At 40.8% G+C, this 27,399-nt stretch overlaps 1 protein-coding gene across 12 annotated transcripts in view; it reads right to left on the bottom strand.

Annotated features, from left to right (window-relative positions):
- Positions 1-4,588: 4,588 nt before the first annotated feature.
- Dync1i1 (dynein cytoplasmic 1 intermediate chain 1) overlaps positions 4,589-27,399 on the bottom strand; it is a 311,790-nt gene continuing 288,979 nt past the window's right edge. For 4 of the 12 annotated variants that reach the window (XM_085840827.1, XM_085840830.1, XM_085840832.1 and 1 more), the window contains 3 exons: positions 26,771-26,911; positions 22,580-22,705; positions 14,866-19,910 (listed from right to left, as the gene is read on the bottom strand). In XM_085840827.1, the coding sequence (XP_085696953.1) occupies positions 19,773-19,910; positions 22,580-22,705; positions 26,771-26,911 (405 nt within the window). In that variant the 3' untranslated portion in view covers positions 14,866-19,772. Of the gene's footprint in view, positions 5,786-14,864; positions 19,911-22,579; positions 22,706-26,770; positions 26,912-27,399 lie in introns of those variants that run through there. The other 8 variants (XM_021164407.3, XM_029478836.2, XM_021164410.3 and 5 more) reach the window with 4 other exon arrangements.

Here is a 27,399-nt window from a genome sequence, read left to right on the forward strand (position 1 = left end):
CCTTGCACAAGGCACTGAGCTCAGTCCTCATATGTCAGATGAACAGGTCAGTTTACCAAGAGAAATAACCTATGTATCTAGTAACAACTTCAAAGTATGTAAGTACAAATGAAAAGGTAACCAGATCCAAAACCATGCCTTGGCCTTTTAAACATTTCAAATATAACTGTTAAAAGTTGTTGAATGCAGGGCGGTGGTGGCACAACCTTTAATCCCAGCACTTGGGAGGCAGAGGCAGGTGGATTTCTGAGTTCGAGGCCAGCCTAGTCTACAGAGTGAGTGCCAGGACAGCCAGGGCTACACAGAGAAACCCTGTCTCGAACCCCACCCCACCCCCCTCAAAAAAAGTTGTTGAATAAAGCCAAGCATTAATCCCAGCAATTAAGAGGCAGATGAATGCTGGAGAGGTTAAATGTGGAGGTTAGACTGTTTTGCATAGTGAGTGCCCAAGAAGCCAGGGTTACATAGAGAGACCCTATCTTCAAAAAAACTAAGAGGAGGAGAGGGTTGTTCTGGAGAGGTGACTGACTGGGTGGTTCTGAGGAGAGGGTTGTTCTGGAGAGGTGACTGACTGGGTGGTTCTGAGGAGGAGAGTGTTGTTCTGGAGAGGTGACTGGGTGGTTCTGAGGAGGAGAGGGTTGTTCTGGAGAGGTGACTGGGTGGTTCTGAGGAGGAGAGGGTTGTTCTGGAGAGGTGACTGACTGGGTGGTTCTGAGGAGGGGAGGGTTGCTCTGGAGAGGTGACTGGGTGGTTCTGAGGAGAGTGTTGTTCTGGAGAGGTGACTGGGTGGTTCTGAGCATCTGCTGCTTTTGCAGAGGACCTACCTTAGGCTCACAGCACCCAAATTGTGGTTCACAACAGTCTGTGAGCCTCCAGTTCTAGGTCTCTTCTGCCCTCTATAGGCACCAGATATGCACATGGTACATACACATATATGCAGTCAAATGCTTGTACTCACAAGAATAAGTATTTTAATAATCTTTAACTTTAAAAAGTCAACAATCAAATTCTTGATATTTATACACTTTATCCACTGAACTGTAAAAAGAAAAAGATCATTCTTTTCTTATTTTAATTCTGTCACTGATGAGGAATAGCAGGTGCATTTTATTATTTTTGCTATTATTGCTCTTCCAGGCTGTAGCTTTTCACATTGACGTTGACCTTAGGCCACAAGGGGCATGCGGCTCTCACAGATTAAAAAGTTAATTGAAAACTCAGTCAGTCAGAAGAATGACCTTGATGAAAGGGTGGATCTTCAGGACATGTGCGTGAAAGTTCAATGTTCTCAACAGTTGCTGCAGAGGCTCAGTGACTGGTTGTGTGTAAGAATGAACAGACCCATGCAACTTGAGTGGGGTCGTAAAGGTCACTCAGGGATAAGACCATAGAGGACCTGGTTCAGTTGTGAGATGTTCCCCAGAGGGTCATGTGTTCAAACATTTGGTCACCAGCTGCTGGTGCTGTTTTGGAAGGTTGTAGAAACTTCAGGAGCGGGAGAGCCTCTGGCGGTGGTAGGTATTGAAGCTGGCCATGAGTTTGGATAGCTAGACCCACTCTTTGCTTCCTGACTTTAGACCATGTGAAGCAGTCACCTCACACTTCCACAACCTTCCCTCTCATGGGGAGAGACTGTGTCTCTTCAACCAGGAGCTAAAATAAACCTACCCTTGGGTTGTTTTGTTCAAGTGTTTCATCACAACAAGGAAAAATGTAACAAACACTTGAGGTCAAAGTCAAATAATCTAGGAATATAGACCATGATAAGGATTTGGACCTTCCCGCTGTGTGTTCTGGTGACTTCTGTGTTTGAACAACACAGCTCTTGTAGCTATTCTGAAAAGAGACAGACTGAAAGGTAAGGGGTGAGAGCTACTGCAGAAACAGAGCTAGAAGTAGACTGGCCATAGGCACGTGAATTCCTGGCCCGTTCTCAGCTCACTCAAAGTGGCTTGAATGTGGAATTGCCCCCATAGGTTCATGTTTGTGGATGGCAGGTTGTACAGCCCAAATCTCTGATTTATGAAAAGAGTTTTTTCTCTGTACTGTCTTTCAAAGTCCAGAAGACGGCTTTAATATGTGGCTGTCATCCATGTCTAACTTTCTCCCATGAACTGAGCCAGCCTATATTTACACCAAGCACTGGTGTTTTTTCTGTTCTTTCTGCTGGTCATACAGAAATTTCCCTACCCCCACCCATGACCGTGTGTACAAGCATGGGGTAGAGGCACTGGTGAAATTCTGTTGAGTGACACTGGACTCCTGGGCTACTTGCTTGTGCAAGTTACTCAAGCTCTCTTTGATTCCGATCACAATTTCTATATTACAAATGGCCTCTAGCTCTTTCTAACTATGGTTCAGTGGAGCCAATATGGCTTAACTTACAGTAGAACATCGAAATGCATGGCATGCTCTTATCCTAGGGCAAGGGAATCCTTTTCTACAGGACCTGGTGCTGATGATGCATGGTATTCCAACAGTATCACACTGTCTCTCCTCATCATTAATGTTTGCATCACTAACATCTGTGGCTGTATTGCCTAAGCTTAGTGCTCATTGCATATTTTGTTCACCAAAAGCCTTGCCTTCCACCTAGCATGTGGACTACAGACATAGAATGTGTTGGCTTTGAAGTCCCAAATAACCTAGCACATGCTGGGTTTTCTTCTACATGATGAGAGTTTTAAATATCAGCAGTTTTTCCTTTATGTTGGAGCAAATATCAGCAGGCTCACTGAAGTAACAGGTCCCTAAATCATCTTTGAATTCATCTCTTAGCGTCATATGACTAGTGGCACATATGAGAATCTGTTGATACTCAATGAGATTTAAAATTACCCAGGGGACACATCACCCAGAGTGACTATAATGGTGCTCCCTGAGAGGGTCAACTGAGGAAGAAAGCCCTACTCTCAAAGTAGGAAGTGTCTTCCAAAACGAATTCTAGCTAGAAAGAGGTCTGAGGGAAAAGCAGTGAGCATTCTGCTGAGATCAGCCATGGACATAAGACTCTCCCTTCTTTGGCCTCCTAATGGAACTCATTACCAGTGACTCTGGGGAGTTCCATGCTATCAGTGCTTAGGTGGGTACTGCTGAGAGACTTGACTTCTTAGATTAAGTGGCTATCAAATTTACAGTTGCACGGACAGTTTTTGCTCAGCCAAATAGCTAATTATCATGTATCAGAGGAGGCAGCTATTAGTTGTGGTTGGTTTGTTTTTTTTTGTTTGGATTTTTATCTGTTTGTTTTTGTTTAGTCATTTGTTTTTGTTTGTTTGTTTGTTTGTCTGTTTGTTTTGAGACAGGATCTCTTTTTATTGCCCTGGCCTGGAACTCACTATGTAGACCAGTCTGTCCTCAAACTCAAAGAGATCTGCCTGTCCCTGTCTCCTGAGTGCTGGGATTAAGGTTGTATACCACCATGCCCAGGCTAGCACTTTAGATTACAACAGAATCTCAGAGTGCTGGAGCAAAAATCCACCTTGAATATTATTCTCCTCATAATGTCCCCTTATTCTGTAAATCACATGAGGCTGATACCCACTCAGTGAGGGGTCTGAGGATGATCGGGAGGCTGGCTGTCTCAGGGGATCTATAAGGACTCTACCATGTCTCATCAAATGTGCTCCTCAGTGTGCCTCTGATTTGTTGCCGTTCACAGGCTTCGCTCATGGCAACACTCAGAGACTGGTCTTCAATCACAACCCAGACTTTTGGTTTACTCTTAATGATGATTCAGCCTATGCCTGAGAGCCTTTTGTCCAATTTTTTTTTTTACTAGATTGCTTTTAGAATTTAAAATGTTTACATTTATTTGTTTGTATGCATGTGTGTGCGTGCGTGTGAATGTGCGTGTATGTGTGTGTGTGACATGTGGAGGTCAGAAGACAACTTGTGGGAGTCACTTCTGTCTGTCTACTGTATGAGTCCTGAGAGATCACAGGTCACCAGATTTTAGCATTGTTTGTGGATACATTTTTTTGTCTTGTGCCTCATCATATTGTCGTAATGGTATTTTGGCTTACCTTTGCAGAAATACACTGACATATTTTCATAACATCTAAAGAGTGATCCCTATATTGCTAAATTAGACTTTCTCCTTTAATAAAACAGAAAATCTGCTGACAATTTCAAATGTTTTTCTTCATACTTCTATCCACTGAGTTTAAATACACATACATGAAGACATTCATTTTTACCTACAAAATGTTAATTTCTGTTTGTAAGGGAATGTAACTATGTAGGTACTATAGAGCAGTTGGAGGAAAATATATACCTTAAAAATAATTTTTAACTATATTAGTTCAAGGATCCCTTACCAAGAATGTGTGGATGGAAGTTTTCTTCCTAAAATATCAAAAGCCTATTGATAAGTGAGTTTTTTAATTATTTAACCATAATTCATATTTACTCTCTTTAGCCATAAGATAACCCCGGAGAAGCACGATTAAAGCTGCCTATAGGCAGTCTTTAATTTAATTGTGATTAATGCATTTTGTCTTGTGAATTTAAAAACACACATTTGTAGAACATACTGCGTTTGTTTATTTCATCCTGTCCCTCCTTATTCTACCATTTGACTGTTTGTTTTTAAACTTGGAGGCTTTGGTGAAAGGGGCAATGAACTGTCTACTGCTAAAAATCAAACAACAGTAAAAAAAAAAAATACACATATGAAGCCTTATACAAAGACATCTCGGGGTCTTGACTTAAGCCCACCATGTCGGCCTTTAAAAAGCCGTGTTCAGTCTTTAACATGGTTCTTCACGAATCTCTCTAATCCCTTGTCAAAGCAAACTTCATGTCAGGTTTTCTGCTAAGCAAAACATTTCCCCACAGTGATACAAACCTAGTTGGAACATTTTATTAGTAATACTTGTGTCATATTTAGGAACCACAGACTTTTGCAGGGCTGTGCTAGCTTGGACGACAAGTATCAATGGTCAACTATATTTGAAATATTGTTAAAGTGCATAGAAATAATAGGCATTAAAATTCATTCCGTTCACTGCAACAAACCTCTAAAGACTCCGTGTTCTCAGTGGAACTGGCATACTGTAATTGTTATTTGGAACTTAATGTAACCTCAGCAGCAGCAGAGAAAATAGAGTCCTCTCATTACGCACATGCTCTAAGATCGTTTATTTTAATGCTTTCAAATAAATATGTTCCATGCAGCACGTTACAATAAATAAGGAGCAGCAATGTTCTTGTAGTAAATCCATTCATAATGCGAATCACCATGTAAAACACCACATCTCAAGTCTTTGGCCCTGTACCATATCATGAGGCACGCCACATCTGCACCCAATCATATCTGCCTTCATATGGATTTAATAGGACTACGCCAGAAGTACATGTAAGCACAAATTCAACCAGAGGTTTCCAGCTATTAAATACAGCTACCAAGTAGTTAAAAGGCAAAACTAAACCCCTAAGGGTTCCCTCCCCCATTTGTTTTTGAGACAGGGACACAAAGGTAGAAACGCTGGGGTGGATTTTGAGTCAGTAGGTACACGTGGAGAATATGGGGAAACACTGCACAATATGGCACCCAATATGCCACGGGGATACTGATACAGAAAGGACGCCAAACACTGCACGGGGGCCTTGACTGCAGACTGAGTTCTAGCATGGAAGGATGGGCACCAGAGTGGGCAGACTCATCTCACATCTAGGCAGCTAACTCAACAGCCCCTTCCTCCTCGCTGTCAGCCCTGTTGGCACGGATCTCCACCAGGGTCCGGGCAAACCTTGTCCATTCATCATTGTGGGGAACTGCAAGCTGCAAAGCAAATCAACAGAGAAATGATAAGCAAGATAATCTCTTGTATCTTATACTCCTTGTTATCAGAACAATCGTTCCTCACCAAAGAATGCAAAGGAAACCAAATACTGTGAGAATTGGGGGGCAGGGGGACTGAAGTCTGGAACTTAACCTACAGCTTCACTCCTTAGCAGGGACATCACTCAGGGAATGCATAAAACCTTTAAAATGTGTGTTAAGTAAACAATCCCAGAGGCCACATTAAAGCACTCATAGTAAGGAGCTCTCTTTGTTCTTGGGTCCTACAGTGAACTCAGCAAATAAAGGCTGCATTATTAACCATGATTTCAGAATGACTATGGCACTTTCTTTCTAGCCGAAGCTATCGATTTGTTTCCTAAAGAGCCATTAATGAGTCAATACACATGGAGAAAAAATAGCTTACATATGCACAGAGCCTTTCCTATAGAAGGTCACGGTTGAGCATTTCCAGCAGAGTCTGTGTTGATGGCTATGAGTAACTGCAGGACTAACTAGCACTGAGCAAAGGTTCTATTCTAAGTACTTCACATATATTAACTCATACCTCAGAGCAGTCTTAGGTATGGTAAATTTACCCTATGTATGCAAGCAAATTATTTCCATTTTATAGAAGGACAAGCAGGATGTAGGGGTTGAGGCATGGGGGAGTAAAATCCTACCAGGACTACAAAAGCAGCAAGTACCTCTGCCAATGTTATGCAATTTCACCATTGAATTGATAAGCTATATTGATCTGCCAGAGGGGGAGTTCTATGACACTTCCCAAATGGTGTCTTTTGCTGTCTGCCGTTCAATGAAGAGGAACTAACATACCCTTGTGTAGAAATTTTGCATAAGAATTTTTCTTAGCTGCAATAAAGATTGTGATTGCACTACATAGCATCCCAAATTTGTTGTTTAAAGATAACAAAAAGAATTATTATTGTTTGAAATACAAAAAAAAAATCTGAAGATGAACAGCACATGACTGAGTAGAGTGCTGAAGGAGCACATAGGCAATTGATTTCTATATTACAAGAATTTTCTTGTTGTTTCACCCTGTAAAATGGTATGACCAATCCATCTACATACTAGGACCACACATGGTATCCCACACATGATATCCATATGTCCCATACACATTAAGACATTAAGAACACAATCAACTCAATCAATATACATTATTAAAAGTAAAGAGAGACACACAGAGAGAGAGAGAGAGAGAGAGAGAGAGAGAGAGAGAGAGAGAGAGAGAGAGAGAGAGAGAGGAAGAAGAAAGTAAGTGTTCAAATTATGTCTACAACTAGAAAATTTCTCACTATACACAGCCAGATGATTAGAACCTTTAAGGTTTTATTAGAGGAAATGATAGTCTCCGATACTATCTGTCCAAGAAAACTGACTGGAGAGTGGCAGTGCCGTTCTATAAAGTATGCTCTTAAGTGACTTCTAGTACTAAGGTCAAACGTTTCAAAAAATATAATTCTGACACTGATGTCCAGGTGGGAAAGCATTCAGTTCGTTATCAGAAATGCTTCTCCAGTGAGAGTTTCATTCAGACATATGAGTACTTTATGGAATAGTGAAATAGAGACACTCCCCTAGTTACTGAAATGAATCTAAATTTCTCTTGCATCAATGACACAAATTCACAATAATACCGAGTGACATCATTACCCTTAGCTCAGACCAGTTTCCTTATGCTGAGATCTTCTCTCGGATTTCACTAGTCTTCATTTTGTCTTCCATTAAAGATAATACTTCCCTGGGGAAATGAGACCCCCAAACTAAAAGATTCAAAATAGGTAACCAACAGCATAAGCAGGCAAGAGGGTTGGTATCATTTAAGTAAAAGAACAGGTCCATATTTCCTTTCCTTCTCCTGGTACCAGAGCTAATGTTTCCAAAAAGAACTATGTAACGAAAGCTGGAGGAGAGATAGGAACTCAATCAAGAGAGCGTGATTTTTTCTCTCAGAAAATAAAGCTGAGAGAGTTACAAACTAAAGCACCTCTGACCTCTGTATGACATTAAACACTTGAAGAAAAAACTTAGCCAAGCCAGCAGCATTCTGCTCACAAACAGATGAGGACCCCCCACCCACCCCCACACACAAGCATAAGACTATACTATTTCTTCATGCAGCAAAAATATTAACATTTGATGGCCTGCATAACAATTTTATTGATAGCACTGTATAGGACTCATGCATCAGAACAGGAAAATAGGCCCAGGTTTTTGCATTGTTTCATGTAGTAATATTAGCAAGATGCTTAAGAAGCCACCTCAGTTTAGATTCTGGAACATCAAGTTCAAATAGTGGCCAGACACAGGTTGAAACTGGCAACCATGCATGTTATATAAAACCACATCTCTATTGTATAAAAACTAAATTTACTCAAACCTAAATGTTTCTACTAAACAAAATTATTCTAGCAGTTAAACTATGTTTGGCCTCTTTCATGGAACTGAAACCAACGTAAAATACTTAAATGGTAAAACATGATTTTCCATATGAAGGTTTGTCTTCACAGGCATTTAAATATGCAGATTATGCCTAAGGCATTTTGTAATATTCTTCTTGCTAATATGCTAATAATATTTTGTGTAAAAATCACGCTACACACTCACACAAATATACACACATATTAACCTTTTTTTTTTTTTAAATTTCATTCCCTCAAGTGTTTTCCTTCCTGAAGTACATGTGCATTACAGAAATATTAGTTTGCTTTGTCTACATTAAATTCTGGAACAGAAATGATAAAAACACAATTGCTTCTCGAAACTTGAAGTTCATTTTCCTAGCACATCCGTTGCACCTTTTCATCCAGTTGGCTGTAAAAATAACCCAACCTGAATGCACTGTTCGCTGTAGAAGCCACACAGCACACTGCTCCATTTTTAGAATGAAATATCACATCAGGAAGCACTCTAAGTGTAATCTTAGCCCAAATGTGCGAACGTGTATTCACAGGTCATTTCCACAGCTGAAGTCATCACTGCTGGCATCTGAATGACTTGTAGGTGAGACCAAGCAGGTGCCTCACAAACGGGATGGCCACTCTTGTCTGTTTCTTATGACTCTAAACAAAATCTGTTTGGACTGAGCTGTCCTTCTTACCCTGGGAAGTTCCCAGTCTCTTTCATGGTGTTCTCAGACAGAGCGAGGAGTTGAGAGAAGTGCTGGGGCGTTTCTAACCACACCTCACTCACTGGTTAGGAAAAGGCTTTGTTCCTACCCTGCACATAATCAGCATGCACAGTAGTGAGTGAGTGAGTGAGTGAGTGAGCGAGTGAGTGAGTGAGTGAGCGAGTGAGCGTGCCAGGCCCTGTGTTAGAACCAGAGACCCTTGACAACCCTTTTGAAATGTGATGACCAGGAAGTGGAGGTGAAAATGAATGCTGGCTTTGGTCAAAATGAGTGCATACTGGCGTAGATTCAGAAACTGAATAGCGTGGAGAAGTGTGTTCTTACCGTAAGTGATGTCTCCCTGTCAAGCAGGTAGCTGAGGCGTTGCTTCAGCCTCTCTTCAGTTTCTATCAAGGCAGGAAAGGCTCAAAATGCAGAGCAGTAAGCATCACTGAGGACGACTCCCTGCCCCTTGCAAAGAACTGTTTCCGAGAATTCCTATATGATTTCCACTTGTTGCATGGTGAGGTGGCTCATGCCTTTAACCCCAGCCCTTGGGAGGCAGAGGCAGACAGATCTCTGATTTGGTGGCCAGCCTGGTTTACATAGTGAGTTCCAGGACATCCTGGGCTACATAGTAAAACCTGGTCTCCACATAAATAAATAGATTATGATCGGAAAAGTATTTGCACTTCTCATGGTGATGATAATCCTGATCAATTGAAATATCCATGAGAGGCAATAAGAAGAAAAACACGCATAGTGAAATAAAGGCAATGCCAGACTTTAGAAACCTTCCGTTGGGCCCACTTGGATCTGAAAGCATTTTGTGCTGCAGATTGGTCGGCCGGAGTCACACTGTAGGTCATGGAAGTCTCCTATTTTCCACTGCTTCTCAGAGCAGAGCTCACCCATAGCTGGTCCACCCTGCCTGAGAACTGCTGCCTAATCTGGGGAAGGGTAAAGTGTTTAAAGCATTTGAATGCCTTAAGCACCGAGGGCTCTGATTTCTAAGATAATAAACTCTCAGCTCTAGAAGCGCCCACCTTTTATAGATCTGGAATGACCCTGTATTAACAGCCAAAGGATTGAAGGCCAAAGGTAGTTATTGAGGTAGCAATTTGGCTTTAAGAAAGAGGGGGAAATGAACCTCATACTCGGTCAGGACAATCGAGTCTTACTCTTATTTCAGCTGCCGGCAAGAGCCAGGCTTTATCCTCTCATTGCCTTGATTGTCAAATGGGGATGGGGACATCGGACCATTTATCAACAGAGCCGTGGTGAAGACAGGAAAGGTAATCTGAGTGAAGAGGGACTGAGTCCTTCATATGGTATTCACGCTGTAAGCTGTCACTCTGATGAAAGAGGGTCCTAAAAATGACAGGTACCTTACACCTGTTCTTCAGTATGTTTCTGAGGACCATTTTTTCCCTAAAAGAATGAACTCTGACTGTTATGAGAACATTAAGAAACCCATCTTTACCCACAAGGAAAAGGGAAATAAAGTCAGCTAAACAGTCTTCTCAAGTCAGTTTCACAAGTCCGTGTGGGGCAGATAACACCTCACACTCTAAAAGGGCCAGCCCTCCACGGTAGAATGGCTGGCAGATAATAAGTTTTGAGTTATCCGCTAAAAGATTCCAAAGACTGTAACCAAAATTCTTAGGGGACAAAAGGTCACAAGCAAAGAGCAAAGGCACGAAACTTGTAGGAAGAAAAAAAATCACATATGTGGGTGATTTTAACTTCTCCCACATCCCGTCTGTCCACCCGACCTGCGTTGCTAGGTCAGGGGAGCTGAGCCTCTCTCTAAGTGGGTCAGCAGCTGCCTGTAGCCTCACTGACTGGTGAGTCTGACCATAGCCTGTCACGCCTGGGCATCTTGGGTACCTTGTAAGAGGCACAGACAGGAGAATAGCTAGAACTGGAGATGGAAGCCAGGACTGGCTTTCATCCACCACAGAGAGTAGCCAAATGATGTTTTGTTTTGTTTTGTTTTCCCCTCCCAGCTTGTCACTTTTTGCTGTGTGTCCTTAGGAACCTCTCTGATCTCCCTTATTTAGCTGAAGGAAATTGGAGAGTATACCTAATGACTGGTAGTAAAATGAGTAAGAAAGAAACAAATGAACACAGTGCTTGGCCCCTTATAATCCCTGTTAAATGATGTCTCTTATTTTTTTTCTTTCTCCATGTTTATCCCCCTTCTTCTTATTTTTCTTTCTCCATGTTTATCCCCTTCACTTCCTTGCTTCTTTTCCTCTTCTATCTCTCCTGTTTTTCTTCTTCCTACCTCTCTAGAACTGCATATTTTTTACTTTATCTTGAAGCATTTTTTAATTTCTCTGAATATTACACATAACTACCTAAAGAGTTAAAAAAAAACAAAAAACAAAAAACAATAGCTAACTTTACTGGGATAACTGTAAGGAAAGAGATTTTTTTTTTTTTTTTTGGATTGTAAGAGAAGTTTGTCATAGTTACTTTTTATTATCCATTAAAATTAAATTTAAATATATATTACTTATAGATAAATATTTGTGTGTACGTATATGCAAATATTCTCCACACCTCTATTATTTCTCCACACGGGATCAATGCATCTCAATGCAGCTTTTTTTTTTTTTTTGGGTTATAGCATTTTCTGCAGCAGGATTCTACTTTAACCACAGGTTATAAGGCTGGATTATTGTTGAACACATTGTAATAAAAATCAAGTGATTATTTATAATCGGGGTTAAACACACAGGTATCATTCATGTGCCTCTTTTTATAAGCACACAGCTAACAGCTCTGAACAGTCCTCTGTCAAGTCTCCCTCATTTTTCAGTAAATTCTAAGGATTTATAGTCCCTAGCAGCTGATTTTAAATAGCTGCAGTAAAGACTCTGTTTCAAGGATCATTTCTATACTCCATTAAATAGTTGCAATTGACTCCTAGCTATGAATCTTTTTGTGATAAAATATATCTCAGGCACCACTTACAAATGCATGGTTGGAAAACCTTGGATAATTAAGAGGTTGAAAAAAAATCCATAATCTCAATTAGGTTTTTCAGTTCCATTAATCATGGCCAAAAAACTAAGTGAGGTGTTCTCTAGGTTCAAGATAAATTCAAGATAAATACTTTTGTGGATGTGTGGTTCATCGGTGTCTTTGTAATCTTTCAATTAAGTGGAGTCGTTTAAAAAAGTCTGTGGGGCTATGACACGAACCGCCGATAGTGAACAGACACGAGAACGATTTCATATTCAATATTAACACCAGCAGGAAAGTTTTCTGCTAAAAAGATATTGTACAAATGACCTTTTTATTTTAATGCACACTGTTTCTAGTGCCTTACAGAATGAGGGAAGCTTGTGTACATTCCCTCAGGATGACAGTTTAACTCCTCTTGACTCAAAAGGTTAAAACCAAACAAACCGACCCACAGATATTAATGGCACCCAAATCCAGGAGAGCGTAAACCCACTGGCATGCACACATGCAACTGTGTTCAGAGAAAGTCTGTTGTTTTTGTTGTTGTTGTTTTGTTTTCTTTGTTTGTTTTTTGTTTTGTCTTGGGTTTTTTTGTTTTTTTTTTTTTGTTTTTTGTTTTTTGTTTTGACAACACAGATGGGAGCAAAGTGGGAGGTAGCAGGTTCTGAAACAGCCGCAGTGGAGCAGCCGGGCAGACCCGCTTCACATAAACGCAGCTTCACTGTGTTTAATTCTCAGAGAGGCAAGGTCTAGGTCCCTGTTAGCAACGGAGGAAACCACGGACCAGAATCCGTGCCAGGACGCAGCTACACAGGCAAAGACGCACTACAGCCTTCCAGCACAAGGTAGACTGTGGCGGGACGACTTAGCCTTCGAAGAAAGCTCCCGAGAAGTCAGGAAAGCCGGACACATGCACATCTGCTCTGGAGACTGCTATTACCAGCCAGTCAATAGGTTAAAATTACTAGGGAGGTCACCTGCTTTCTAACCTGGACCTGTTTGCCAAAGCCCTTTTTCCTCTATCTTTAAACGGGTGATGTTTCTCAAACCAATGTTAATTTTTTTTTTTAACCACCTAATTAAGGTAAGAAACGAAAGTCAGACATAAAAGACAAAGTAAGTCGTAACAGATACGGGTTTGGCAATGGCAATAAGCCACTAACTATGGAAGGAAATAAGCAATTTAAACACTTGTCTTGAGAAATTAACAGTTACAATTATTCTTCATGCTAAAATGTATCCTGTAAGCAAGGGTACCCAAAATCCAGAGGTGTTTTCCTGTGGAGAAAACCAAAACCAAACAACAGCTGAGAAAGAAAGAACTCATTCGGCAAGTCCTGGAGACGCCCTTGCTTGTGCACATATTGAAATCATATCAGCTGCCTGTCTCCTGAAATTGTTGGATGTTATTATTTTGTCTACTACTGGGAACAATCCATTTCTCAGCCCGAAAGATGCAGAAAGTGCTGGAAACAATGGCTGATGGACAATGATGGAGAATAACCTTCCTAAGCTCCAATCGCCTCCCTTTCCATAGCACAAAAGACGCACAGAGAGAGGCAGGGCAAAAAGAAAGGGTTCCCAGTCAAGCCTCTCCACACATTAGCTGACTAACCATGCTGCTGCCTCTTCCTGCATGTTATTGACTATAGGTTTTCCAGTAAATTCCTAGCAACCACGGAATCTAGGCAGTTTTGACAAAAAGAAAGCTTATCGCTAAACACCTTAAAAACATTTACCAAGGTAATAAAAGAAATGTCATTTCCTCCTACGGAATGTTTGGGCATAAAGGAAGTATTTTTATAATGCAGTTCATGATTTATCATATCTATAGTGTCCCAAAAAAAAAAAAAAAGCACAATGAAAAGGCAGCGTTTTTCCAGCGGTTGACAAGCGTTTGAGTCAACTACTAGGCTCTCACTGCATTGGCCGCCAAGGCAATCTCTCTCTTCTAAAATCGAGGGAGGAAGACCAGGTAATGACTGGGAGGAAGGACAAACAGTCTTTTCTAAAACTCCTTTTCTGTGCAGATACAGTCATGCTTCCTGTATCTACCAGACGGTACTCGGTTTGGAGGCTGCATTCCGAATGCATTGTACAATTAAGCTTTTGCTTAAATGTCCCGTCACACTTCACGCCGGGACTCATTCATTCCTGTTATATGACAGACACTGTGTTGGCCACGCTGTGCCTGCCTTAACAGAGGAGGACATTATCTTTGGGTGTTTCTACAGACTTGGTTCTCCAAAGGCTATACTACTTTGCTGTTATATTTGCTAGACAAGTCTACTCTATAATACTAGATGCTAGAAGGTGTTCAATTACTATTCAAGAGAGCTTAATGCCAAGGTCAATAAGAATAAAGATTTAATCTAAATACTGGGAAATGACTACCTTGTCACCAGAAGACAGCCTAGGAGTGGGCTACCGATCTGTTTTGTCTGCCTACCAGGTAAAGGGACAAGGTTTTTTCCTACAATACCAGAAGACTGGATATTACTTAAATGATACATAATTAATTTATTTCAAGTAAAATAAAAAAATCCAAGGTGAAAGATGTTATGATAGCTGATATTCTAGGAAATACACGTTCAAGTCTTCCTTGACCAGGGGATAATGGGTCATTTATTCTTCCTCATTTTCAAGCCCAACCTATGTGGTATATATGCATGTATATATAAACACAGAAGCAGATATTTGATTTCATATTTTATTTCAAATATGCCAACACACATGGACACACACACACACACACACACACACACACACCAAAAAACCAAACCAAACCAAACCAAGAAGTCTCAGGGTTTTTGCAGACCAAAGAATCTCTCTTCCTAGCACGGCAGATCTTTATCCTGGGCTTTGCAGGATGTGATTTGACGTAGCTGCTCTCATTGACACTTTTTTGAGACAAAATTTAACAGTTTTGGTGTCAGCAATGACACATGCCTTTAATCCCAGCCCAGGGGAACAGAGGCAGGTGAATATCTGTGAGTTTGCAGCCAGTCTGGTCTACAGAGCAAGATCCAGGACAGATGAGTTAAACAAGAAAACTTTACCTCAAAACGCCAAAAACAAAACAAAACACGAAACCAACCAACCAACCAACCAAAAAACAACCAACACAAAGTTTTGCAATTATAAAACTCATACAATTTGTCAGTCATAAAACATTTAACCCAATGACAACTGCCTCAGCATTCAAACAACCACCAAAGACGACTGAGAAATGGCAAACAGATCCTGAAGACAGAGAATGTCAAGCTGACATTGGTTTCAGGAGGAGGTATATATTCATAGGCCATTGAAAAGCACTAGACACATTTTAGCATGGTTTATATAAACTTAACATTAGGGCTTTCCACTTAGTCAACAACTCACAAAATATGAAAGTTGTAAGTACTTTGTATCAATTTTGGGAAAAAAATGTGCTTGAAAAGATTTTAATACTGTAAATCCATTTTCATAAACCAAATGCTACCTCAATAACACACAATTTATATAGTAATTAATCTAATCATGATCATGGTCTTTTACACATATACTTATCAAATGGAAGCCACTGCTACCATACTTACTATAAAATAAGTAATTTTATTGGAATTCATAGTACATTTTCCTTTCTTTTAAAAATTATGCACTTTGCACAGGAGAAATCATGTTAATACTAAAATTATAATTAGACATTATTTTACTCCAATCATTTTAAATGCATGTAACTTACTATGACAGAGAAGTGAGTTAATATACTAATTCAGGTTGACTGTTTTCCTACAATGATGTTTATTAATATCACCAATTTCCCATACAAATATGATTTTGTGTAGTTTGAGTTCAATGCCTGGCTCTCACCCTAAAAATGTGTGAGAAATCTAAAAAGCTCAACCACAAATCCCAGTGTTTGCGTTATCAAATGCACAGACACCACAGACAGAGCTTTGGGTTTAGACTGTCAGCTTTTATCTGGGCGCTTGGTACCATGGAAGAAACAGTCCCTGTCTTTAACTCTCTCCCTGAGAAGGGGAAACCAAAGGAAGTGTACAGCATCAGCTGGAGAATCTAAAACTGTTTCTCCGTCAAAGAAAACAGTCCTTGCCATGGCCCGTCGAGACTCTAGCAAGTTGCAGGCACACTTTCTTAATGAGAAACACCAGCGCATTGGATGGTCACAACCAGATGTTGCTAAGTGACACTAGCCCGGCCCTGCTCCTGGAAACTGCTAAAGCTGAGCTGTCACCTACGTTCTTGAGCTGAGGGCGAGAGCAACCGCACGGCTACCTTCCTACACAGTTTGGTCGAGAGGGAACTCTTGTTTGACTTAATACCCAGGTTTCAGTTTAACTTTCTACTTGTCATTCTGTCTACCCAATTCCCAAGGAGAGCAGTTATTCATACAAAGACCCAGGCTGCTTTTGAGAATAATGTATACCCTGTCCTGCTGGAAACTGTGAAGAGCAAACAATTACTGCTTCGTATAATCCACTGGGGGAAAAAAACTATAAATATGCTTTGTTGATTTTGTGCCACTCAGGCCCCATCCGACTTCTAGCATTCACAGATTTTTCTCTACTGAATGCTATTTAGGACAAACTGGAGGAGAAATGACTCCTGGAAATTTCTGTTTATTCCTATTCTTGCCGGCTGCGTAAAAGTTGGAAAACAATATTTTTGTTTTGTTTTGTTTCTTTCTAAGCTCTTAGCCACTGAGTTATATCCCACGCCCTAGAGGTTTTTTTTTTTAATAGTTCTTACAAGTAACATCTTGGTCATTGTTTTAAAGTTTAGAGCACGGGTCATTTTTCTTGCTGGGTTCTGATTAAACTTTTGAATCTACTTTTTTACTTCTGTTTTAAAATCTTCAAAGAGATACTTAAAATCACATTTTATTTTTATTTTTTTTTTAGCAATAACATTTGATATAACATGTTCACCCGTGTTTTCCATCCCAAGAACTATTCAATGCATTTATATACTGACAAATGTACTGCATCCATTGAGATTGTAATAATATAATTGCTGTCATTCTGGCCCGTGAGTGGTTATACCAAATGAGTTATTTGTGTTCCCAAAGTTAAGAGTTTCAATTTAAAGACATATGCATATCTCTACTTACTAATTGTTCAGTGGGTCAGACAAACACAGTCAGTGTGTTAATATTTACCGTCCCCATAAATCACAGCTTCAAGGTAATAATTTTATTTTGCAAATCCTCCTTTAAGCTGAAAACAGTTTTGAAATTTTGTCACGTGTACAGTGTAAAAAAATGCAATCAGGGATCCAAAAGCTGCAGGTATTTATCAGAACTGCAAACGAAATCTTCCCTGGAAGAGGTTAATGGAAAAAGAAATAATAGGAGGTGGAAGATAAACTGCTCCTTTGAGAAGCAGAGCTTCGCACAGCGTCCTGACTAATTCAGATAAGCAACCAACGTCGTCGTTAGGGGATATTTATGACAGCCGCGTCCGTGTGACTGCAGTGAAGCATTAACAATGACAACGGGCTTTCCATAAAACACATCTCCAAGAAAGACAGGTAGATAGGCTGACTATCAATCACAAGGACTCGGCAATACCTCTGTACACAAGGCGCATGCGCAGTGAGAAACCCGTTGTGTATACATGCAGAAACAGCTTGCTTGTCAGAAAAGGAACACGGTAGCTAAGTAATTTCTAGTTTTAAGTCTTTGAGGTATGTGCATTCACACATCACTTGAAGCAAACAAACAACAAACAAACAAATGCCAGCAGTTCTCAACAGAGTTCTGTGAATGTATTCTGATCTAAATCCATCTGAGGTTATAGTTAGGCTTAATTTGTGGCTTGTTATTTCTCTCATGTTCTAATTAATTGAATGAGACCCCACAGTGCGAGCGTCATGCATCTTGTATTGTAGACATTTCTCAAAAGATTGTCAAAGGCTAGGCTCATTTAAAAAAATGGATCTATTTTTCTTTTATTTAGAGGTGTGTGTGTCTGTGTGTGTCTCTGGGTATGTGTGTGTCTGTCTGTGTGTGTGTGTGTCCGTGTGTGTGCGTGTGTGTGTGCAGTTGCTCTAAGAGGCCTGGGAGGGTGTCAGATCCTCTAGAGTTCTATGCAGTTGTGAGAAGTCTGATGCCGGTACTCAGCCCTGAACTTGGGTCCTCTGGAAGAGCAGCAAGCATCCTTAACTGTGGAGCTGGCTCTTCAGCCCTTGATTTTAGATTTCAAAAATTTTAAATGATGCACGCAGCCACTTTCTTTTTAAGTGATTTTTGAAAGCACAAATAGAATAAAAATTACAGCCAAATAGTGAAAGGGGGGCTCTTTGTCTTATACTGGATTTGTGTAGCTTCTATTTATGCTAATGGAAGTTAAACACCTGTTCTGTGAAGGAAATAGGCCCCTATCTGTGAAAATAAATATGCACAATAGATTTCCAGACACAATGCTGAAATCAAACAAACAAGAGTGTGTGCTATACAAACACAGCATCAAGTAGCCTGCCTGAAAACATGCCTGTTTTATGTTTTTACTTCCCGAGTTACAGGCCCTGAGAGATTACTCACACTTTTGCCATTTAAATGTAACAAAAGGTAAAGAAGATGGGGGGTGGGTAGACAAATTCAACTTGTTGATTTCAGTGAGCTCCTACACAACCCTCTGTTTACCTCTTCACAAGTCCCTAATAAAGTTGCGTCAGTACCTGGATCTGAGCCACCTCCACCATCCTAAGGATAATTGTACGTAATAGAGAAGGACACTATCTTTGGGGCTCTGAGCTGGGACTCCCAGCAGCAGCTGCACCTCAGCTGGGGTAGAGAAGGCACACGATTGTTAGCAACTGGTGACACCAGAGTCCCTCTGTGCAGTGGCCTTCTTACCTGGACCGAAATGGAGATGTCTCCAAAGGAGTTGATGGGAAGTTACAATGGCGAGAGAACAGTGACAGTCTGTCCCACCGTGCTTCATCTAATGAAGCAAAAATTGTAGAAAACTTTCCAAAGAAATAGTATGTCTTAAATTATGGTGGGATGGGAATGAGGTTGGGGGAGGTGTCATGGAACTCTACCTTGGCTTAAGCACTACACGAATGCGCCATCTGAGGCTTATGGTCTTATAATTTAAGAAGTAGGTAACAGACTGATGTTGTACGCACTCTATTGAGCCACATTTCTAAAGATTTCTCTTTGTTTTTCCCAATGATCCAGATCCAGGCCAAAATATTTTATTTCTTATTTGTTTTACCATCAATTTTCTTAGGAACAGAACAGGCCACATAATATTCAGGGCTCATTACAAAATACAAATATGGAGCCTCTTGTTAACAACTGTTTATCAACAGACAATGACAATAGAACACTGGGCTCAGCTCAGAGCCCTGAAGCATAGGACCCTGTGAAACCACACCAGTCACACACCAGTGCTGCTGGCTTCACAAGGAGAACAAGATCTGGGAAAAAGTAGCAGCTGCCTTCTTCCTCCAGTCTCACAGAGGTCTCGGGCCAACAGCAATGGAAAAAACAGGTGTGAGAGGACTTCTCACAGACCGACCCCTCTCCAGTTTACTGGGATCTCAAGGCGAGCAGATCAACACTGAGGACTCTGGAAACTGCCCCCTTCATTGGTACACAGACTGTGTTTTAAGAGTTACCTAGAAGTGTTTGTATCTTTTTCTCTCAAGGCTTTCCAAAGGCCAGCATGACCCTGGTGAAGAATTCAACTCTAATGGGGACCAGAGGACTGATGTTGAATGCTGATCGCGGTAGCACAGCCTACTGACAATTTGGTTGTCAATGCCATACATGTTTCTTCTCCCACTATATTTCTTATATTTAAATTGCTTCCTGCTCAGAATCTCTTCCTCTCATCAGCCATGTACCAGCCTTAGATTTGACCTTTAATTCCCAAGAGGCCAGCTTGTCTTGTAAGCACGCCCAGGTGGCTTTCTGCAGTAGAGGCGCATTAGAATCTGAGAAGGTGCCGTTGGGAGTGCATCCCTCCATTCTAAGTTCAGAAATACTCTGTCAGTTCCAGGCTGGTAAGAGATATAATAGGAATTACAGTAACGGCAGCAGCTGCCCAGGGTGTATCTAACATCTCTAAGAAGTTAGCTTCAGTGAAGCCTCAACTGTAAGACTTTGTCCTTCCTGTCAGTACTGGGTGCCTTGACAATTGTGGTCTTCAAAGGTTTAAAGAAAGCTACAGCATTCAGCAAGGAGAAACAGAAATGACTCTCCTCACCTCAAAAATAAATTAAAGATACTTTACAGAAACACTTAGGGAAAAAAAATGACAGTTAGTCTACATGACATTGTTAAGTCTCAGCTAACCACTGCTTTGTGCATGATCGAACAATATAGGAAGAATTGTTCAAGTGTTGAAGCTTGGCTTTCACTCATTCAGAGGAGGACTAGAGATTGTAACATTACCTATGCTCAGTAGAATGGTATATTCCCCCCTTTCCTCTCCTCCTGGTGAATTTGTAAGGATAAACAACCCTACAAATTGTTTGGCCTATTATATGTCACAGAGATTTTTCTATAGCCTGTCTAGACTCCAGACAATAGGCGAGACTGGCCTCTAGCTACAGACATTTCTGTAGCCTGTAATATCACTTAGAAAAGCAAGGGCAGTAATACAAAAATGAAAACCAGCCTGACCTGCAGTGATAGCAGACACATGAACATGGCAACCCTTCACAGTTTAGAGATGATGATAGTGTCCTAGAAAGACGTTGAGCAGCTATACATGCCAGCCCAAGCAACTTCTGCAAAATCAAATATACTCTCCAGGTAGCGTCATATCCCAGCCACTGTGGGCACAAGCTATCAATGTACCTTACTGCAGGAAATGATGTTCATGATAGGTTGGTTCTTTTCTTAGTCTAGCTGTGTCTCTATACCTATGTAATATTTCTATAAGCACAGATGTCTTTCAGGAGGCTTTTATGAGGTAAACCAGATTGTTACGCTAGCTAGAACAAAAGGGAAAACAAGTAATGTGTACTACCTAAAGAAAGTTAGTGGACAGTATGCATTTGCGAGACAGAGAAGGGGTTGAATATTTTGACTATCTTCTGCTTTTTCTGGGTAGTTTTCACCTTTATTTTTCTCCTCCAAAAAACAGTTGTTATCAAGGAAGGAAGGAAAGAAGGAAAGAAGGAAGGAAGAACACACAAGAGAAAAAAAGAAAGCATGTTTAATTGTCCCTTGTTCTCTCTCTCACTCTCTCTCTCTCTCTCTCTCTCTCTCTCTCATGTTTGAGGAAAGAGATCAACAATAAATATTGGTTTTGTTGTTTAGTATCATCTGGGTGAAGACCATGAAGAAGTACATCAAACATAAAGAAACCTCACAGTAGAAAATATGGCTAGAGAATCATGGGTAATAAATATTTCTGGCTCAAATGTCATTCGCTTTCCAAAGCTTCAAATAGTGGGGCACCTGGCCATCTGGATCTTCACCGTGTAGGCCAGTGTTGATCGTCTCTGCCACTTTGCCTATCTTAACTTGCGGCATCAGGAATAACTAGGGCAGGGGAAGAGAGTCTAACTACAGGACAGCCAAGAGATGTTTAAGTGTTGTATTTACCATTTTGCACGCTAGGATGGAAAGCCCCTTCTCTAAAGTTATTCAGTTTCTATGCCCAGCTGAAATCTGAAAACCCTGTTTAGCTTGTGGCAGCACAATGAGCTGTAGAACAGCACATTATATAATGTTCCATCAGAGGCTCCTCTGCTCAGCAGCCAGCTGGGATTCTCAAAGTCCCATGATGCTGACTCGGGAAACTGAGGACTCCTCCTTAGTGAGATCAGCTCAGCTGTCTACCAGGTAGTCACAGAGCACTGTCAGGCCTAGCACACTACGCATACAAACTTGGTCTGCTTTCTCTTCAGAATCCAAATGTAGATTCAAATTATGCCTAAGTAAACTCACACAACACTTTTAGTTATCTTTCCTGTATTTTCTTTGTCTTTAAGAGAAAAACAAAACAAAACAAAACAAAAATCCTTACCTTTACTAGAAATCAAGGTTTTTAAACAAATACTTTCTCAAGAAGTAAAAGAAAACTGATTTAAACAGCACAATTGATCAGCAATGGCAGAGCAAAGCTAGGACACAAGTGCAGAATTTTTCTGGAGTAAAAGATGGATTATTTTCTCGTTGATACATGCCATGGCATTCTCTTTATATCTCAATTTTACATGTCATATAATAAGACATACCAAAAGAGGCACAGGTCCTACATGATAATGTCATAAATGTCAAAAGTGATATAAAATTGATTCATCTCAGTCGTCTTAGTTGGAAGCACTGTACTTAAATCGTATGATTTTTGAATCAGGATTCTAAATACAATTTCACTTTCTCGGAGTGAATGGTACATTTCAACTTCAATCCTAGCATGAGTTTGGCCAGCTTTAGTCACATGACAGCATCCCATGTCATGCTTCAGCCTGGCAAGCTGGGGTTTCTACCACACAAACAGAAAGAGTCCAGATCATTAACTAAAGTGTCCTGTGCATGGAGACACGGGCCAAATTAGACCCCAAGGAGGTGTCTCCAAACTCACACTGAAGTCAATGGAAACTTGAAAACGCAATAGAGAGCGTTCTCGTGGCTCGGAAAGTCTTGTTAGTAGTTTCAGCAGGTCTTTAAAGTGGAAACACAAGTCCCCAAACAAAACAAAACAAAAAATACGTACCTCTCCAACATCGTAGATCCAAATGCGGCCTTCTGAGTCCCCTACTGCAACTTCCTTGCCACCCTGTGCCCAACGAACTCGGTTTAGGGCAGATGCTCCCTCGATGGCCACACTTGCTGTTGGCACCTGCCAAAGGGGTTGTGACACGAAAAATGAATATGAATTTAACTATACTAATATACAGTGATGTGTTTTACTCCACAACTGCCTTCCAGTGCACAAAGCCACTTCTACCCATGAGAAAGGGTGAACAGGATTCATTGTTCTGGAATCATACGCTCCACTGACTTTGGGAGTAGAAACGAGAAACAAAAAGGGAAAAATGGATATACTTTCCCACCGTCGTGGCAGCCAGTGGCAGGAATCTCTCTCTGGATTTTGTCAAGTGCATGTCCAGCATAGAAGCATGCCAGCTAAATGCAATGCTTGACCATCAGATCATGCGGGATATGTCGGGGGACAGGGAAGATGCTTGATATTTTTACAAAGACTGAGGATCTATAAAAGGCTATGGTAGGGTAGGAAAACAGTCAGTTGCTCAAATAACTTGAGTCTTCATAACAATACTAGTGTACATGTGCTAATTCTTAGAGAATTATCCACCTTACCAGAAAGCGGGTGATCAGAGGAAAAGAAGTATACAGTTAAGGGGGCTAAAGAGATGGCTCAGCAGTCAAGAGCACTGACTGCTCTTCCAAAGGACCAGGTTCAAGTCCCAGCACCCACACGGAAGTACACAACTGCCTGTAGTTACAGTTCCACCCTCATACAGATGTATGTGAAAACAAAACATCAATGTAGATAAAATTTTAAAATAAATGTGTGTACAGGTTAAAAAAACCAAAAACAAAATTTGAAGAATCAATCATAAACTCTCTTTTTATTCTTTTATCTTCCTTTGTCCCTGTGGCAACACCAAGATATGGAGAATGGTCTACAAGGTTTTCACTGTCCTTACAGAGACATCCTGTTAAAATGTGGCTATGTGTGTGACTCCTTTAACAAACACTGGAAATCCACAACCATTGATAATTGGGCTAATAATCATCATTTCAGAGAACTGGGCAATGCTGAAATAGAACTTGCTGTCAGTCTATCTGTCTGTCTATCTGTTATCTGTCTGTCTGTCTCAAGAACTGTGGTATGTGGAGGGAGGATTTTGAGTGTCTCGATCTGTCTTCTGTCAGTGTGTGTACTCTTGTCTTCAAGGTTGGAAGTTTATAATTGTTTAGAACTCCCGAGCCTTCTATGAGGGTGTTGATTCGGAAATGACAGCACACCTTTAAAAGAGAAGATGGTACATGTGAAAGGAAAATGGAAAGAAAGATGGAAGATGGCCACTGCGAGCATCTCCTGCCCCTCTGTGACACCTGTGCTCAGTAAGTGAATCTCACCAACATGGAAACAGGGCGCGCTCTGCCACATAGCACCCCAGCATTCAGCTAGTCACAGGGTCGAAACCATCTGTTTATGGGAAACTATTGAGCCAATTCCTATCTTTAAAACAGCAATAAAAACTCCATCATATGTAAGAATCTACGTTTAAACTTCATCTTGAAATCAATAAAAAATTCTTTTCACCTGCTTAAATCATTGCATGTCAATTGTGAACAAAAACGTAAAATGAAAATCCCCAGCTCATTTAAAAAAAATACCCAATTTCTACAATCAAGGTCCCTGCTGTGCAAGCTGGAGTCTGAATTTTTAACCAAACCTTGAAAAGAATAAAAACAATGTGAATTTAGATAGACTATAATTCTGTCAATACACTTTATTATCGCTGGGCTGGCCTGAAAACTGAGTCATGATTCAGCTGTAGACCCTTCAAAGTTCATTTTTAACACTGACTTAAAAGCACCACATAGAATTTAATCTTGAATAATCTAAAAGCTGAGTAAAATGTTTAATCTTCATAGGAACACAACTAAAAAATTAATTAAAAAAACCCTGACCTTCTCATGTAGTTAAAACAATGTCTAAAGTGCTTCTAAAGAAATTAGTTTACTTGAAATGTAAATAATATAACTGAAGTGAGTTTTGAAAGATTATCCAAAATGCTTTCTTTTCATAGCTATTATACAAAATATAAAAAAATAAAATATGCTATCATATTTTATATGCTAAAAATTAACAAGTACATGAAGGAAAATATATCTGTAATAATTTGTGGTATTTGAAGCTCAAATGCGGAAATCTTTATTAAAATAATCTGCATGCTCTTTGCATGTGTCTTACTTCCAACTTTGATTTCATAAGTATTCTCATGTTTTTATGGCACAGTCATTTTAATTGCAAATACAAGATGTATATAGCATAAATTACTAAGCAGTAAGAGTCGCTTGCATCAAGGGTAAATAGCCATTTTTGCCGAGGGGTGGGGGTGGAGGTGACAATTTGGTTTAAAACGACAATAATTTCAAGAACAACAAAGTAGATGGGGAATGTAGGCTCCCTCTGTCTTTTAAAAATCTATTTCGTAATCTCACTTAAATCTAAAAAAAAAAAAAAAAGTTTGTAACTGTGAGGTCCTGGACTCAACTGTATGTATGACCAACCGTGAGTTTTTAAATGTTAAGCACAAAACTTCTCTGAGTTTCTCTCTTTGATACCTATAGAAAGAAAAGCCAGTGTCAAGATTTGCTTTCCTTTTATGGAGAGAGAGAGAGAGAGAGAGGAGAGAGAGAGATTGATAGGTGGGAGTTATTAAGTAGGGTGTGGGCCACTACATCCCTTCGTACGCTTTGGAGCCGGGTGTCATGGAAGCATCCCAGCCTGGCCTGCTTTCTGATACAGCACTCTCCCGAGTCAATCTGGAAAGAGTTTTTTTTTTTTTTTTTTTTTTTTTTTTTTTTTTTTTTTTTGCTTTGAGTGAGTTTCTTCTAGCAAATAGAAGCAATATGATTTTAATCAACAGTGATGAAAGACTTTGGAAACCATTACAAGGTAAGGTAATAGCATCATACTATTAAATGCAGTGATGTTATAAACATTTCAGCATCCCAAATGATGGGCATCTCACTCATGCCTTCTGATCATTTTCAAAGATGCTTCATTACGTTACTTTCTTTTCCCATAGTTCTTAGAGGTAAAAGGAAAAATGGCCGCAATAGAAAACCATTTGTCTGGTGATAGTTACAGGTATCTGTGTACTTATAGGTACCCAGACACAACACCACCTGAAGGAAATTTCCCTGTCCCCTCCCACAAAAAATCCTAGCCTTCTGTGCTTCTCCTTCATGTCCTCCAGCCTTAGGATCCTTAATTAAAAAGGCTGAATGGCTTCCTGCGCCAAGAACTTCAAAAGGCCTGCTTTACTCGACATATACCTTGTACCATGGACTCTTTACCTGGGTATTTGTACCGGAACCAAAACCCAAGAAATGATGCAGAGGCCATTTTAGGACATACAATATTCATGTAACATGTTCCCTGGCAACAACATCATTCCCAAGGCCCTGAGTTAGACCCTCAATACTTTTGAGGGATTGAAAGAAGAGGAACAAAGAAGATGACATCCTTCAAAAATATTCATTTTTTAAATAGATGCCTATTTTCACTTGTGAATGACTTTAAATATGACATGTTAAAATCCCATTTTAAAAACGAATTGAGTTTTGCATACATGTAAAACTTAGACACTATGGCCTTTGAGTTCAATATTGTAGACAAGGAATGTTTCCACAGCAATAAATCAAATGGATGGTAGAACTAAACAGAAAGCAGTGTAGAGAACCATCTTCAATGGAGTCGAAACAGAAATTGTACAAATAGCCAGCGTTGACAGAGTAACCTCATTTCAATAATCCAGTCTAAAAACAGCACCCACAAAAGCTTACTTTTCCAAGTCTCTGCCAATAAAGTTATTTCAACACTATGTGTCCTTCCCCTTAGGGAAAAGTGTGAACACACTTTGTGCTGTTGGGGGAAAAGGTGTGTGTGGGGCAGAGTCGTTAACTGTCTAAGATCTGGTACAGTTTAGGGATGAAGTGACATGGAGTTTTGGCCAATGCATCTTCTGGTTCCCTTCTGGGTAGTCAAAAATTGGGGGATTGGGAGTGGGGGCAATGGACTGTGCCCACAGGCAATTGGAGGGTCTGTCCACAAAGGGCTTTTTTCCCCCCAGGAAGGACCAGACTGCAGAGTGACCCGGGTCCCCCTTCCCATCCCTGGGCCCGGGCGCCTGTCGCTCACCTCGGTGTCACTGTTGAGGTTCCAGAGGTCCAAGCGCCCCATCCCGTCCACGCAGGCAAAGAGCGCGGGATGCACGGGGGACCACATGACATCGTACACATAGTCTGCATTGTCTTCAAAGGAGTAGAGCGGCTTGTTGTGCTGTAAAGCAGAGAGACCGTGAAGACTTAGTGGCGCTGCCGCCGCCTCGGGCTGTCTAGAGAGCCTAATTAAAAACTTTGCACATTCACCAAGTGTCATAAAACTTCCCGAGATGAAAGTCCTCGAGAAGGTGAACCGGAGCTTTAATGTGACTACAACTGTCCAGTGGCATAAATAAATCCCCGGGGGTGGGGTGTACTTTGAATGGGCCGGGGCCGGGACCCGCGGAGCGAGGCGGTTTCAGACACAGTTGTAAGCGACATTCCAGACAGGTGGACGCGACTGCCATTAGCTCGGAATTCTTGCCGGGCCAAGCTGTGCATGCAGGTCGCGGGAGCCTGAACCCAGCAGTGGGCTGAGGGGCTTGGACCTGCTGGCATGCTCCGAAACCCAGGCGGTCCCTGGCGACCCTGGCTCTGCACCGAAGGCAACGTCTGCCACCTCGTGGTCCTCCCTTGTCGCTGCAGCAACGGTGGCTTCTTCCAGTC

The sequence above is a fragment of the Mus caroli genome, unplaced genomic scaffold (assembly GCF_978045245.1).
Source record: "Mus caroli unplaced genomic scaffold, Mus_caroli_1 scaffold_7, whole genome shotgun sequence".
NCBI lineage: Eukaryota > Metazoa > Chordata > Mammalia > Rodentia > Muridae > Mus > Mus caroli.